The 16,094-nt window shown below is 46.9% G+C and overlaps 3 protein-coding genes across 3 annotated transcripts in view; all 3 read left to right on the plus strand.

Annotated features, from left to right (window-relative positions):
• The window catches only part of ETH_00033280 (uncharacterized protein), a gene marked incomplete at both ends in the record, with an annotated part of 2,535 nt that extends 1,111 nt beyond the window's left edge, over positions 1 to 1,424 (plus strand). Inside the window, 2 exons of the mRNA XM_013377837.1 lie at positions 429 to 899; positions 1,165 to 1,424. Of these exons, the coding sequence (XP_013233291.1) occupies positions 429 to 899; positions 1,165 to 1,424 (731 nt within the window). The remainder of the gene's footprint in view (positions 1 to 428; positions 900 to 1,164) is intronic.
• Positions 1,425 to 6,884: 5,460 nt separating this feature from the next.
• Positions 6,885 to 12,924, plus strand: ETH_00033285 (YALI0F04037p, related; the record flags this gene model as incomplete). Its single annotated transcript, XM_013377838.1, has 11 exons — positions 6,885 to 7,004; positions 9,552 to 9,647; positions 9,743 to 9,823; positions 9,982 to 10,207; positions 10,323 to 10,425; positions 10,640 to 10,721; positions 10,978 to 11,031; positions 11,143 to 11,346; positions 12,115 to 12,273; positions 12,463 to 12,564; positions 12,769 to 12,924. 11 exons carry the CDS (start codon positions 6,885 to 6,887, stop codon positions 12,922 to 12,924), a joined length of 1,383 nt encoding a protein of 460 aa, XP_013233292.1.
• Positions 12,925 to 15,049: 2,125 nt separating this feature from the next.
• On the plus strand, positions 15,050 to 15,752 carry ETH_00033290 (26S Proteasome non-ATPase regulatory subunit 9, putative; the record flags this gene model as incomplete). Its single annotated transcript, XM_013377839.1, has 3 exons — positions 15,050 to 15,164; positions 15,364 to 15,654; positions 15,724 to 15,752. 3 exons carry the CDS (start codon positions 15,050 to 15,052, stop codon positions 15,750 to 15,752), a joined length of 435 nt encoding a protein of 144 aa, XP_013233293.1.
• Positions 15,753 to 16,094: the final 342 nt, after the last annotated feature.

Below are 16,094 nucleotides of genomic sequence, written 5' to 3' on the forward strand. Positions count from 1 at the left end.
GCTGCTGTTGCTGCTGCTGCTGCTGCTGGCTGTTGTTGCTTCCGCTGATGCTGCTGTGGCTGTTGGTGCTGTAGCTGTCGTTGCTTTTGCTGCTGGAGGCGTTTTTTGTGCAGTAGCTGCTGCTGATCTCGTTTGCTGCTGCCGATGGTGCTGCTGCTTGCTGCTGCTGCTGCTGTACTTGCCAACATTGCTTGTGTAGCAGCTGCAGTTGTTAGTGCTGCTGTCCCTACTGTTGCTGCTGCTGCATTTGTTAATCCCGCTGCTACTGTTGCAGGCGTGAACACTGCTGCTGCTGTGGTTGATGCTGCTGCCGTTGCAGTTGACGCTGCTCCTGCTGCAGTTTGTGCTACTGCTGCTGCAGATGCTAGTGTTGCTGCTGCTGGCGCTGCATGATATGCACAGCTTGTGTTTTTGCTGCTGCTGAACAGGGACGGTGATTTCTGCTTCGCTGCTCCCGCCCGAGAGAAGCAGCAGCAGCAGCAGCAGCAGCAGCATCGGAGAGGATGAAGAGCTTCTGGGCGCGCGCATTCTCACAGCAGCAGAAACAGCCGCTGCAGTAGCAGCAGCAGCAGCAGCAGCAGCGGGGGGCACGAGTCCGTCGTTTGCAGTGTATGCAGAGTCCCCCGAGCAGCGCGTGCGCGTGCTGCAGCAGCTGCAGCAGCAGCACGAGCAGCAGCAGCAGCAGCAGCAGCGGCAGGAGCTCACCCCCCACCAAATTGCTGCAGCTGTGCGACGGGCCACAGGCATTAAAGGCAGCAGCAGCAGCAGCAGCTCTGGGATCGCCTTGGGATCGGCCGATCCCCAGGGACCCCACACTTCGGTCTGGGGTGTATGGACAGCAGCAGCAGGCAACGAACCAGTTCCATATTATGTTGTCTTGTGTCTAATTGTCATGCTAGGCAAGTTTATTCACACCCAGCTGCTGCAGCAGCAGCTGCTGCTGCTGCTGCTGGCTGCTGCGCTGCGTCTGTCTGCATTTGCTGTTTGTTGCTGGTGCCGTTGCTGCAGCAGCAGCAGCAGCAGCAGCTGTTGCTGCTGCTGCTGTTTTGGGTGTCTGTATGGGCAAGTGCGCAGTTGGAAGCAAATGTGTTTTGTGTGTGGCAGCAGTTCTCAGTGAAATATAAACCCTTTTGCTGCTGCTGCTGTTTGTTTGCTGCTGCTCAGGTTTGCTGCTGCTGCTGTCAGTTGCACTGTCCATCAAAAGGCGGGGCTGCTGCTGCTGGCTGTCGCGCCGCAGCCCGCCTTACCAGGCGCTGCAGGGGACTGCAGCAGAAGCAGCTGAGAGTGCAGATGCTGCTGCTGCTGCTGCTGCAGCGCAGGCTGGTGCTGCTGCTGCTGCCTTAAAGCCAGCTGCTGGCGCTGCTGTCGAGGAGCCACCTGCTGCTGCTGCTGCTGCAGAAGATGCTGCTCGCGAAGCCGCGTGAAGCTCAGTGACAATAATAATGCAGTGCATGCATCGGAAAAGCAGCTGCAGCAGCAGCAGCAGCAGCAGCAGCAAGAGAGCAGCTGCTGCGGAAGCTGTGTCTGTAAACCGCAGCCTAGTGCCTGCTGTGGAGCCGATGCTTCTAATGAGTTGAAATGAAATAGATCGGAGAAAAGAATAAATAAAAGAATGAATAATTGGCATTTATAAGTGGATTGCGGGTTATTTATTCGTGATTGTGGAGCTGAGGTGTACGTACACCCGAGAGTGCAGCCGTTCCTGATCTTTCGCATTTTCTTTTTTCATTTCTTCTTTTGTTTCCGAAATGCTGTTTGCTGCTGCTGAGGCAAATCTTAAGAAAGCTGCCGAAATCCATTTGTCTTGCATGCATGCATTTGCATGCATCCGCATGCATTTGCATGCATTTGCATGCATGCATGCAAATGCATGCAAGAGCTGCAGCAGCAGCAGCAGAAAGCTTCGCATCTCTTTGTTTTTGCGTCTGTACACCGCGTGCATGCGTTTGGGGCTGCAGCAGAATTTAAAAGAGGAGTTTTCTCTTTTTGGATCTGTATTTTGCATGCAGCGAAATATGAATATAAATGCCCTGGATGTGCACTTCCATTTGCATTTATATTTATATTCATTCGTATTTATTGTATTTATTATATTATTTATATTATTTTATTATTTATGTTTATTTGTACTTTTTTGTTTGTATTTATGGCCACACTTGTTCTTGTTTATAGTGTTTGTTGTGTACAGAGTTGCATATTTATTTAATGCCGTTTATGCCAGCAGTTCACTTGCATGCAGCCATTTCTGTGAATGCAAATTAAAGTGTTATTTTGCATGCAGCCATTTCTTGGAATTCGAATTAAAATGTTCAAAACGGAAATAAAGACTTTTCTTGTTTTTGCATTTGCTGCAGCAGAAAGTCCGCAAAAAGCTGCACTTTAGAGCCTTTCTGCATGCATTTAATTCTTATTAATCTCAAAGACATTTTTAGTGCATTTCTGCCTTTTTAATAGGCAGCAAATGCTCAAGTAGCTCTTTTGCATGCACGTGGCAGTATGCAGCTTGGGGCTTGCATGCATGCGCGCTGAAAGTCTCCCAAAAATAAATATTTATATATATTTGTGTTGTATATATATTTATTTATTCATTTATTCATTTATTATTTATTTATTCTTTCTTTTCTTCCCATCTAGGTCTGCCGAACGCCAAACAGCCGGGTGTAACACTGCCAAGTTGGGGCTTTGCATGCATGCATGCACGCGCGCATGCAGTGATAATTACAACTGCAATAATGCATGCATACAAAGTTATATTATCTGCGATGTTGCTGGAGACATGACGCCAAGGTAAAACGAAGGCGAATGCATGCATGCATGTGGATTCATGCATGCATGTGGATGCATGCATGCATGCATGCGTGCATGCATGCATGCATGCATGCATGCATGCGTGCATGCATGCATGCATGCACGCATGCGTGTGTGCATGCATGTGCACGCATGCGTGCATGCAGCTCTCGTTTTGAAGGCATGTTAATGTGCGTTAGAAATAACGTCCCGGACTAGTTCAAAAAGTCAAGTGTTGTTGAAAAACTAATGCATGCAGGCTGTATGCATGCATGCATGCATGCATGGTTTTGCTGTTTTCCCTTTGGGGCTTTTTGAGTCTTGCTGCGCTGCTGCAGCTTAAAGAGGAAGTGCCAAAACCTCTTCATCTGAAAACAGAAAAGGAATCCTCAGGGGGAAATAAACAAACTGAAAAAGAAGAAATAAATTAATTAAAAATAAATATAAATACTCTATTTTAAATGAATAGAGATTAGATTAGGCGTGGGAATGGCTGCAGCAGGAAAAGCTGGTGTCTTCTTGCATTGGAGGTGTTCAACAGCGAGCAGCAGCAGCAGCAGCAACAGCAGCGGCAGCAGCAGCAGCAGAATCTCAGTATCGCTTCAGCCGCAGCCGAAAAGGCCGCGCCAGCCTCCAAAGAGAGCTTATCTAGCAGCAGCAGAGCAGCAGCAGAGCAGCAGCAGCAGCAGCAGCAGCAGGAAGGCAAGGAGAACCTGTTTTGTTGTTTGTTTCGTTTTGTTCTTTGATTTTGCATGCATTCTGAGTGCATGCGTAGTTGTGAGACGATTCAAAACAAATGTGCATGCAAAAGCTTTTGAATAATTCAAGAAGTGCATGCAAGGGGACATTTCATGCATGTTTACTATGAGCGCATGCACTGGGTGGTATGGAAGTGCAAAGTATATACTTGGAAAGAGAATATAAAAGTGCAAAAAACGAACACATACATCCAAAATAAAATAAAATGTATTTATAAAATTAAAAATATGAATTTATGAGCGGCTTGTAAGTGCAAAAGAGAGAAATTGACATTTTGCATTTATGGAGGCTGCAGCAAAAATGTTAGGGCTGTGCGGTGTACGGACACCAGAACTACATGTAAACATGAATAAAACGTGAATAATTTCGTAAGTATTATTTTAAATATATTTTTATAATTCATTTGGTGCATCCAGTATAGAAAGAATTGTGGAAAAGGCAGCACTTGAGCATGCAAGAAAGCAGCGAAGGTCTGCGCTGGCCATTTGAATCAGCAGCAAATGGAATTGTTCAAAATCCAAAAAAGAATATTCTAATGATAAAAACATTTCAAAAATGATTATTATTTTAAATATATTCAAAAAGTAATAAATTAGTTGCAGAATATGAGGACTTTAAAGGTGAAATGATGCAGCAGCATTGAAGTTGCAACAATGTTGCATGCAAATGGAATTTGAAAATTTGAGTTTGAGTTCCGAGCTGCAGCAAAGACCTTGAAAATAGCTATTAGTAAAAAATAAAATAATAATTTAAAATTTAATTTAAAAAATTAAACATTCAGTAGTAGTTTTTAAAAGGCCTTCATCGTGCTGCTGCTGCTTGAGGTCGTAGCTGCTGCAGCAGGATCCGCAGCAACTAGGCAGCAGCAATTGCATAGCAGCTCCTAGGGGCGGGTGCTTTGCTGCTGCTGCTGCTGTTGCTCTGCTGCTGCTGCATTGCCTGTGGGGAAATGCTTAATGCTGCACTTGAATCGTGCTGCAGTGGGCTGCAGCAAATCTGCACTTTTGGCCCCTGCATGCAGCTGAAGTGCCTTCTAGAGGCACTGCAGCAGCAGCAGCAGCAGCAACGCAGCTTCCTGCTGGTTTTGCTGCTGCTGCGGTTCGCTGCAGTTAAGCTTCGCTGCTGCTGCGACCCTCTGTGGTTTATTTGTTGCTGCTGCGATCCATTGCGGCTAAGATTTGCTGCTGCTGCTGCTCATTGCTCTTAAGATTCGCCGCTGCTGTGGTCAAGATTTGCTGCTGCAGCGGTTCACCGAGGTTAATATTTGCTGCTGCTGCCATTTGTTGCTGCTAAGATTTGCTGCTGCTGCTGCAGCTGCACCAGGGCCCTAGGGATGGCCACTAGGAGCAGCAACGTGCGCTTGCTGCTGCGTCTGGGCCGCGTAGGCTGCAGCAGCAGCTGCTGCTGCGGAGGAGGAGGAGGCTTTTGCTGCAGCGTGTCTTGCAGCAAATCAAATAAACAGCAGCAGCAGCAAACTTCCCTGAAAAGCTGCATGCAGCAAACTTCACTCATGTTAAAACTGCTTCCAGTTAGATTTGAAATCTACAAAAAAAATCCCCTTCGCTGTTCTCTGCGCTGCTGCTGCTGCTGCTGCTGCAGCGGGCCGTAGCAGCAGAGCAGCAGCGGGCTGCAGCAACAGAGCAGCAGAGCAGCAAGCTGCTAGCACTCGCTGCAGCGGCAGCAGCAACTTGCTGCTTGCAAAAACTAGAAAAGCAGGCAGCAACAGGTTGCTGCTGCTTCGCCAACTACGCATGCAGCAATTGCTTTGCTGTTGCTGCTGCTGCTGCCGCTGCAGCTAGCCGCTGCTTCTCTGGTGAGCATACGCTGCTGCTGCTGCTGCTGCGCAGCTGGTGGCCTGGTGGGCTTTTGCTGCTGCTGAAGACAGAGCTTTTATTCTTTTAATTCAGCAGCAAGTCCCAAGAGAAATAATAAATGCTGCAGCTTTTCTGTTGCATTTTATTTTAAAACACTTTTATTCTTTTGAAGTTTCTTTTGAAGTTTCGCCTTTTGCTGCTGAGACAGAGGCTTCTTGCTGCTGCAGCAAACTCTCTTTTTGCCGCTTGTGCCCTTCATCTCTCTGCTGCTGCGTACTGGCTCTACGCAGCAGCAGCAGCAGCAACAGCAACAGCAGCAGCAGCAGCAGCAGCGCCGCCGTCTGTGTGCCACAGTGGAGCTGGGAATTGTCTTCTAACATTTTCCTTCCCTCAGGAGTCAAGCAGCATTTGTTTGTGGATAAAAGTTTGAAAATATATTTTAATTCTACTTGAAATAAAAACTATTTGTGGCTGGCGCTGCAGCAGTTTGTCTAAACAGTTCTGCCCCGAAGCAGCTTGCTGCTGCTGCTGCTTTTGCGCAGCAGAAGAGCAGCTGCAGTTTTGCTGCAGCGTAGCAACTTGGAGAGCAGAAGTGGCGTTCTGTGGGGCCCCAGCAGCACGGCAGCAGCAGCAAAGTTCGCGAATGCGCAGCAGCTCGACGTGGATACGTGCATTTACATGCAAAGGCACTCCTTTTGCTTTACTGTTTGTCTTAATTGCAAGGCATTTGTTAGTGTTTGCGGCTTTTAGCTGCTGCAGCGCTGCAGCAAACGGCGCTGCGGGCTGCTTCGCCCGCCGTTGCGGGCCCAGCAGCAGCAGCAGAGCCGCAACAAAACCCTAAAAAGGGGAATAGTTTTGAATTGAATGCTCAAGAGGCTGCTGGGAGTTGTTTAGATATCTTGTGGTGTGGCGCTGCTGCGCTGGCGACTCCAGCAGCAGCAACAGCTGCTGCTGCACGCGTTTCCGAGTGCTGCGGGCGGCGCTGCGGGAAAACCCGCCGCTGCAATGAAAAAAGAAAGAAATGGAGAACGGGAATTGTCGAAGAAGTGAAGAACTCGGGAAATAAAGCGGCAAGTAGCAGCTGGTCTGCACAGATTCCGTGGGCGCGTTGGTGGCGGCGCGAAAGCCAGCGCAGCAACGGCCGCCGCGCCGCGCAGCAGCAGCCACGAAGCCCGGAAAGAAAGCGGAAAAGCAAAAGGAACTTGGAAAGGGAAAAAGAAGAAAAGAAGAAAGCGCGAATTTGCAAAAGGGCTGGCGGCAATGTACGCGGTGAGCGTCGGGGGCTGCGAGCAACCCCTCCCCTGAATGCGGCTCTCCGAGTTGCCTGTCTCGGATTTCGAAGAGAGCAACTCTTAGAAATATCTCTTGTTATTTTTTGCAACAGCAAACTGGACCTCTTGGGCGCGCGCTCGTGTCTGGTGTGCGGAAACGGGAGTTGTTTCCGCTTTCCCCCGCACTCGCCGACCTCTCGTTCAACTTTTCCCCGAGACCTTCCGAGGCCCCCAGAGCCCCGCCCGCGACAAAATGGCCGGCAAAGTGGACAAGTCGAAGAAGCTGGAGCCTGTGCCGAAGCCGGACGAGAAGCTCTACCGGGATCGCATTCAGGCTGAGACGGCCGCCATTGACGAGTTGCGCGCCAAAATCGTACGTCGGCACCTCTTTTTGCCCCTCTCCGCGCGCAGCTCCGCATTTTTGCTTCTTTTTAACTCCATTTGGCCTCCAGCAGCCCCAGATTCCCCCCGGGACGCCTGCCCGCAGCGCGCAGCAGCGCAGACGCTGCTCCTGCTGCTGCTGCAGCTGCAGCACCAGCTGCTAACTTCGCAGCAGCTGCGCCTGCGGCCCGCTGCTGCGCCGGATTGCTGCTGCTCCGCAAGCCGCTTTGCTGCAGCGCGCATCCACCTTCTGGCCCCCGAGGTGGCCGCAGTGTCCCGCTTTTGGGGGGTTCTCAATTGTTTCTTGAGTTGCCTATTCGCTGCTGTGCGAATTCGTTCAATTTTCCGCGCTGCAGCGGCCAGAGCGCCACGTACTGCAGCGCTGGGGGCTGCGCTGTTATCCCAGTTGCGAGTCTTCGTGCAGAATGAGTGGATTTGTGTGCAGAATGAGTGAATTCGTGTGCAGAATGAGTAAATTTGTCTGCAGAATGAGGAAATTTGTGTGCAGAATGAGGAAATTTGTGTGCAGAATGGTCGAATCGTCTGCATAATGAGTGAATTTGTGTGCAGGATGAGTGTATTTGTGTGCAAAATGAGCGAATTCGTGTGCAGAATGAGTGAATTCATGTGCAGGATGGTTGAGTTTGTGTGCAGAATGAGTGAAATGGTGTGCAGAATAAATGAAATCGTGTACAGAATGGGCAAATTTTTGCGCAGAATGAGCAACTTTTCGCGCGGAATGGACGAATTTATGTGCAGAATGAGCGAATTTATGTGGAAAATGGGTGGATTTATGTGCAGAATGGGCGGAATGGGCGATTTTATGTGAAAAATGAGTGAATATCCGTGCAAAATGGGTGAATTTATGTGCAGAATGGGTGGATCTGTGTGCAGAGTGGTGCAATCTGTGTGCAGAATAAGCGAATTTGTGTGCAGATTAATTGAATTGTGTGCATTTTGATTGAATTGTGTGCAGATCGATTGAACTGTGTGCAGAGTGAATTTGTGTGCAGAATGATTGAATTTGTGTGCATAATAAATGAATTTGTGTGCATAATGAGTGAATCTGTGTGCATAATGAGCGAATTGTGTGCAAAATAAATGAATGTTTGTCCAAGATAAATGAATTTGTGCGCAAAGTAAATCAATATTTGTCCATATTAATTTGTGTGCAAAATAAACCAATATTTGTCCGCGATAAATGAAGTTGTGTGCAGAATAAATGAATTTGTGTGCCAAATAAATGAATTTGTGTGCAGAATAATCGATTTTATGTGCAGAATAAATGAATTTGTGTGCAAAATAGATGAATTTGTGTGCAAAATAAATGAATTCGTGTGAATTTGTGTCCCAAATAAATGAATTTTTGCGCAAAATAAATGAATTTGTGTGCAAAATAAACGGTTTCTTTTGCGCAAAATAATCGTGTACAAAATGAACGACTTTATATGCAAAATAAATGGATTTATGGGCAAAATAAACGATTTTATGTGCAAAGTAAATGAATTCGTGTGCAAAATAAATGAATTTATGTGCAAAATAAACGATTTTATGTGTTCAAATTAAGTGAATTCGTGTGCAAAATATATGAATTTGTGTGCAAAATAAATGAATTTATGTGCAAAGTAAATGAATTTGCGTGCAAAATAAATGAATTTGTGTGCAAAACAAATGAACTTTTGTGCCAAATAAATGAATTTGTGTGCGAAATAAATGGATTTGTGTGCAAAATAAACGCTTTTTCGTGTAAAATAAATGAATTTGTGTGCGAAGTAAATGAATTTGTGCCCCAAATAAATGAATTTTTGTGCAATATAAATGAATTTGTGTGCAAAACAGACGATTTCTCCTGCAAAACATGAATTTGTGTTCAAATTAAGTGAATTTATGCGCAAAATAAATGAATTTGTGTGCGAAATAAATGAATTTTGGTGCAAAGTAATCGTTTTTTTTTGCAAAGTAAATGAATTTTTGTGCAAAATAAGAGAATTTGTGTCCGAAATAAGTGAATTTTTGTGCCAAATGAATCTAATTTGTGTGCAAAATAAATGCATTTTTGTGCAAAATAGTCGATTTTATGTGCAAAGTGAATGTGTGCCGAATAAATGAATTTGTGTGCCAAATAAATGAATCTGTGCAATCTAGATGAATTTGCGAGCGGAATAAATGAATCTCTGTGCAAAATAATCGCTTTTTTGTGCAGAATAAGTGAATTTGTGTGCGGAACAAATGAATTTGTGCTCTGAACAAGTGAATTTGTGTGCAAAATAAGTGAATTTTTGTGCAAGACAAATGAATATGTGTGCAAAGTAAATGAATTTGTATGCAGAATGAACGTTTTTTTGTGTCAAGTAAATGGATTTGTGTACCAATTAAATGAATTTGTGTGCAAAAGAAACGGTTTTTTGTGCGAAATAAATGAATTTGTGCGCCAAATAAATGGATTTGTGTGCAAAATAAACGTTTTTTTGTGCAAAGTAAACGATTTTACGTGGAAAATAAATGAATTTGTGTTTCAAATAAATGCTTTTGTGTGCAGAATGAGCTGCAGCAAAAGATTTCCGCCGTGATTGGCGGGCGGGAGGAGTACAACATGGAGAAGCAAAACAGGCAGGCTCGTCTGGACGCGTTGCAGGTGAGGAGGTGGAGTTTATTTTGGTTCCTTTTGTTTTTCAAAACAGCAGAAAGTGAAGTTAAAACATTTCAAACTTTTGCAGTTGTTGTTTTCAGAAAGAAATCGACCAACTCGAGGAGCAGCGCAAAGTCTTGTTCGAGAAGATCCAGTCGAAGCAGAAGGAGGGCGCGGAAATGGTGAGTTTCCGCAGCAGCAGCGCGCATGTTTCCGTTGGAAACCACTTGAATTTTGCTTCAAAGCGGTTGAAATTGCATTTAATTCAAGTTTAATTCAATTTAAAACGCATTTAGTTGCAGTTTGAATCCGTTTTTGCTGCAAACGAACGCCTTTGCAGAAACAATCCGCAACGGACCTGCGCCGCAAGATCGGCTTCGCGTCCGTGGAGGACATCGACCAGAAGATCGCGGCGCTCGAACACAACATGATGACTTCTACTCTTTCTTTGAAAGAAGAAAAGCAGTTTTTGGAAGAAATAAAACGTTTGAAGAGCAGCAAGCCGCTGCTTTCCAAGTACCAGGCGCTGGAGCAGAGCGCCAGCAGCCTGGAGGACACCTCCGTGGGTGCGCGGCGCAGCAGTGCAGTTGAGTCCTTTCAGGCTGCAAATTCGAAATATATTTGCTTTTTAATTCCCTTTTTGTTCAAGTTTTCCGAATTTAAATTGGTTTTCGTCTGCAGTGCCTCTGAGAGCAATGCTGGACGAAGTGCGCACGAAGCTGCTGGAGCTCCGCACGCAGAAGCGCGAGGAGAGCCAGAAGTACAAGGAGCTTTTGGAAAGAAGGCGAGTTCGAATGCAAATTCACTTCATAAATGTTTGTTATTTTAAATTGCTAAAATTAATACTGCTGCTTCATCTTCTAGCCAGTTAATTTCTAAAGAATAAGCTTTCTTCTTCTCCCCAGCGAGGTCTCCCCAGAAAGCCCGCATCTGCTGCAGTTCCACCGGCCTGCGTCCTGCTGCTGCTGCTGCTGCTGCTGCTGCTGCGTTGCCTTCAGGCAAAAGGCCACAGCCCCGGGGCGCGAAATGATTGAAGAGAGAGAACGGCTTTCTGCAGAAATGAATAAACATTTTGTGAATGTGAGTTTCAAAAGTGCTCGCTGCTGCTTCTTGCGGTGTCTGTACAGCTGGAGAACTTGAAGACGTTTCGACAAAAGTGCAAATTTTTTTTTTCCATTTTTTCTTTTTTTTTCGCAGAGACGAGAAATCCAGGCCGAGCTGAGCCGCGAGGTACCCTACGGTTTGCAGCTCCCGCTTGGGGCTGGGTTTGCTGCTGCTGCTGCTGCTGCTGCTGCTGCTGCATCTTTTGCTGCTTTGCGCATGCATGCGCGTGCAGATGCAGAAGCACCAGGCGTACATGCAGCAAGTAAAGCGGGAGCGCGGGCTGAAGGTGAGTGTTGGTGTGCTGCATGCATTTGCATTTTGCTGCTGCAGCATTTCTCGGGTTTGCTGCAGCCCCAGCGCGTGCAACTTGCTGCTGCTGCTACTGCTGCTGCTGCAGCTGCGGGAGGAGCGCGAGCGCCGCAACTTGGAGAACGAACGCATGCAACTCTCCCGAGATCTCGAAAGAGTCGAGTCCGAACTTCCTTTCGAAGCTGAGTGTTTGCTGCTTTCGCAAACAATTCAATTTTTGCAAAAAATCCTCGAAGAGCCCGCGAGCAGCAGCACCGAAAAAGGGCCTGCGGAGGAGCCCGTGGACGAGAAGGTGTTCTTTATTTTTTAGTGTATTTTACTTTATTTTATTTTATTTTATTTTATTTTAGTATCTTTTATTATCTTTTGTTATCTTTTATAGTCTTGTTTTAGCCTTTATTGTCATTTATTAGCTTTTATTGTCCTTTGTTAACCTTTATTGTCTTTTAGTTTTGTTTTTATTTTGTTATTCTTTTTTATTGTCCTTTTTATTGGTTGTTTTGTTTTCAGTTTTTAATTTTTATGTTATGTTTTTACCTTTTTTATTGTTATTAGATGCATGTGTTTAAGTTCAAATAACTCCATTGTAATCAAATTAATTGCATGCATTTAAGTTCAAATAACTCCATTATAATGAAATAAAATGCACGCATTTAAGTTCAAAAAACTCCATTCGAATCAAACTAAATGCATAAATTTAAATTCAAAAGAATTCCATTACAACCAAACTAAATGCATGCCTTTAAATCTAAAACAACTCCATTACAATCACACCAACTGCATGCATTCAAGTTCAAACAACTCCATTATAATGAAGTAAAATGCATGCATTTATTGAACACAATTGAGTTATTTATGTTCAAGTAACTCCATTATAATGAAGTAAAATGCATGCATTCATTGAACACAATTGAGTTATTTAAGTTCAAACAACTTCATTATAATGAAATAAAACGCATGCATTTAATGAATACAGTTGAGTTATTTAAGTTCAAATAGCTCCATTATAATGAAATAAAACGCATGCATTTATTGAATACGATTGAGTTATTTGCTGCAGCTGGCGGGGGCCCTGCTGCCGAAGAGCCAGCGCAAAGAAGTTTTCTTTTATGCGCCGAAGACTAAGGGAAAACAGCCGAAGGATTTGGAGCGGAAGAAGGAAAGGCCCAAGACCCTCAAGTACGACGTGGGCACTCTGGCTTACTTCGAGCAGTGCGGCGTGAGTGGACAACTAGTCTCACTATTGTTTCGAATTGTTCAAATACTTCACTTTGATTATTTTGTTTTTAAAACTGTTCAGTTTAATTCAGTTTCGTTCGAAATTTGCGGAAGTTCAACTCCGTGCTGCTGCGCGGCGCTTCGGGTGTATGCGCACCTCTCCGGGTGTATGCGCGGCTCCTGCGCGCAGCTGACTGCGCCAGTTCTGATGGAAGAAGTTCCGACTTGTTTGGAAAAACTGGAAGCAAAACTGAAAAACTTCAAAGAATTGCAGCACGAAAGTGCACAAAAGGTAAATAATGATCTTGATTCCACTGCGGATCGGCCCGGCCGTTCCGGTGCATCTCCAGCTGCGCCGCTGCCCGCAGCAACCCCGCGCCGCGGCGCCGTAGCTAGCCAGCTAGCCAGCTAGCTAGCTAGCTAGCTGGAGAGCTAGCTGAATGTCCTGCTGCTAGCCAGCTAGCTAGCTAGGGTGCTGGTGGCTGGGGTCGCTCAGGTCGACGAGCGGAAGGCGGAAATCCTGGCGAAGATCCAAACTGTCAACGAAAAGATAACAGCGCTGATGAAGAAAGAAGAAAAAGCTCAAGACGATCGCGAGGGAGAAACGGCAGCAGATGGATCGCCGACAGCCGAAGAGGCCGACGACGAGTGAGCGCTGCAGCAGCTTCGTCTCCGCCGTTTTTTCCAAATTCCAAATTTGCAAATTCCAAATTCCAAACGAAATTTGCAAATTCCAATTTGCAAATTTGCAAATTCCAGATTCCAAACTCCAAATTCCAAAGTTGAAATTTGCAAATTCCAAATTTGCAAATTCCAAATTTCAAATTTGCAAATTCCAAATTTGCAAATTCCAAATTTCAAATTTGCAAATGTCAAATTTGCAAATTTGCAAATTCCTTCTGGCCTTCAATGGGGCTGCTGAGAAGCAGCACGCGGGCGCGCGCTGCATGCAGGGTTTCTTGCGAGGAAGACGTGCATTCTTAGCTGAAGTCCTGCTGCTGCTGCTGCTGCTGCAGCAGCAGCTCCATGCGTGGAGAGCAGCACGAGGCCGAACTTGCTGCTGCTGAAGTGGAGCCAACAGCTGCAGAGTTTGGCCTTAGTGGAAACTTTCTTTCTTTTGGAAAAGTTGCAAAGTGGCAAAAAGTCTTCTCGCGTTTGCCAGCGCCAGCGCGCAGGGCTGCTGCTGCTCGAGACGCGCAGCAACACTGACAGCAGCAGCAGCAGCAGCAGCAGCAGCAGCAGCGGAGATTGCGGACGGAAAAAGTGGAAGTTGCAAACTTTTCGACAAATTGTTCAAACGAAAAAGTTAAAGTTCCAAACTTTTCGACTTATTGTTCTAATTTATTCTTCTGAAACTCCCGAGGGCTTTCTTCGAACTGCAAATATATTTTTAGCAGCTTCCCTTTAAAATAAATACAAGTTTACATTTAAATATATAAATAGAGAGATATATATAAATATAAATATGTAAATATAAACACATAAATATAAATATGAATATATTTGCAAGTTCCCTCGAAAACATCTGCAAAGGGGCGTTGCCAGGTGTCGAGACACCTGAGTGGCAGTGGGCGAATCTGAAATGTCGAGTTGGAAATTTGGAATTCATTTTTATTTATTTCCAGAGTCGAAATAAAACAGTTTCGAAGTAGTTTACAGCTTCTGCTGTTTGAAGTGCTGCTCTTTACTGCATTGCGAAGACCGAGCTTTAATGCTTTATTATTATGCATTATTATTATTATGCATTATTATTATTATTATTATTATTATTGTTATTAATATTATGCAAATAAAAGAGAGAGGTTTCCAGTGGGTTTGGCACTGCTGGCTGCAAGCAGCAAAGTTGGCGGAATTCTGTGCAGCAGCAGAAATCATAAATGAATTTATAAAATGCAGAGGTTTGTAAATTCATTTATAATTATAAATTAATTTGTAACTATAAATGAATTATGATAGATGCTTTTAAATGCAAAAGAAGTCCGGTGACCCGGAATCGAACCAGGGACCAACAGATACCCGCAGCATCTACAGTCTGCCGCTCTACCAACTGAGCTATCACCGGTGGTTACGACTCTCTCAAGTTCTGCACCGATGCATCATTTGTTTTGAAAGTGTTCTTCATTTGTTTTAAAAGTGTTCTTTCTTTTCTTTTGGGATTCGCATTGCGAATTCAACTGTTGCAGATGTCTCCAGCTGTACAGACACCGGCCTTGTCCCGGTTCAGTGGACTTCCAACTTCGCGCGGAGGCGGCGCGCGAAACGCAGCGGCGAAGTGCCCATCTGACTTTAAATTCACTTTTATTAGTTTGACTTAATTGCTAAAATTAAAAACTGAATTCAGAGCAGCAGCAGATCAAGTGTTCTTTACAGTGTCTGGACAGGCGCGTTCGAGTGTCTGTGGCTCGAAGCGCAGTAGCAGCAGTCCGCAGCCAGAGCGTGGCGCGGCATGTTCCCGGGCTTCTTCCCGTCGTGTCCAGAGTGCAGAACTCGAATTATTTGTTCTATTTTTCAGTTTCGAGTGTCCTGAAAGTTCCTTTTCTCGTTGGAGTGGCGCGGCGGAGCTGCAGTTTACTCGGCGGCCGCAGTGGCATCCGCCTGGGCTCTCTGGCGTGCAGATTCCGCCGGTTCCCAGCTTTTCTCCGGGCCTTCTCTCTTTTTTCGGTCTGCATGCAGCTTTATAGAGCTTAAAAACTTCCATTTCGTCATCGAAAGCCGCGGACTTGGCCAGATTCCGCAGCCAGTCGCCCCGCGGCTGTCGTCTTCGTCCTCGCCGCAAAATGGCGGCCAGCGCAGGCGCTTCCTCTTTGGCTGCGCAGGCCGAGGCGGTCTACCGCGAGCGGCAGCAAATCGAAGAGAAAATGGAGGCCCTTGCGAGCTTCCTCACGGCAGAAGGTGCATGCTGCTGCTGCTGCTGCTGCTGCTGCTGCAGCACGAAGCAGCCCGCCTCGCGTTTCCACTCTGCTGCTGCTGCTGCTGGTGCGGCACCCAGCAGCGCGCGTCGCTGCGCGCGCGCTGCTGCCGCTGCTGCTGCCTTACTCAGCAGCCCTCCACAGTGTCCGCGCTGCTGCTGCTGCTGCTGCTGCTGCTGCAGGAATGCCGGGACTCAAGGGCCCGCTGGTGGACCCCGAGGGCTTTCCCAGGGCCGACATCGACGTGCATGCAGTGCTGCAGGCGCGGCAGCAGCTGGCGTGTCTGAAGACAGACCACCGGGAGGTGCAGCAGCGGCTCGAAGAAACCCTTTTGCTGCTGCATGCAGCAAACGCCAAAGACAAGCCCCCTGCTGCTGCGCTGCAGCGCAGCAGCATTCCCTCCTCCGAGGCCCCCCCGCAGCAGCGAGAGGGCCCCCCGCAGCAGCAAGAGGCATCTCCGCAGCTGCTGCAAGGTGAGACGGCTCTGCAGCACAGCTGCTGCTGCTGCTGCTGCTGCTCAGCTTTTGCTGCGCGTGCCTCAGGGGCTCACACGGAAGCAGCAGCGAGCTAGCTAATCTGCTGCGTGTTGCAGCGCAGCTAGCTGAGCAGCTAGCTGCGCTGCAGCACGCAGCTGGCTAGCTAGCCAGAGCGTAGCAGCTGCTGAGCCAGCGACAGCGCGCACGTAGCTCGCCACACACATGCATGCGTTGCTGCTGCTGCTGCTGCTGCTGCTGCGCTGCAGAAGAGGGGCCCCCTTTCGCGGTGGTGGACCTGGTGCAGCCAGGCAGTCCCTGCAGCAGCGCGGGAGTTGCTGCTGGGGACTTGCTGCTGCGTCTGGGGTCTCTGCGGCTGCAGCCTTCGCGGCGGGGCCGCGCGGGGGCCCCCCGGGGGCCCCCCCGGGGGGGCCCCCGGG

This window comes from Eimeria tenella, genomic scaffold (assembly GCF_000499545.2).
Source record: "Eimeria tenella Houghton genomic scaffold, Eth_scaff64, whole genome shotgun sequence".
Classification (NCBI taxonomy): domain Eukaryota; phylum Apicomplexa; class Conoidasida; order Eucoccidiorida; family Eimeriidae; genus Eimeria; species Eimeria tenella.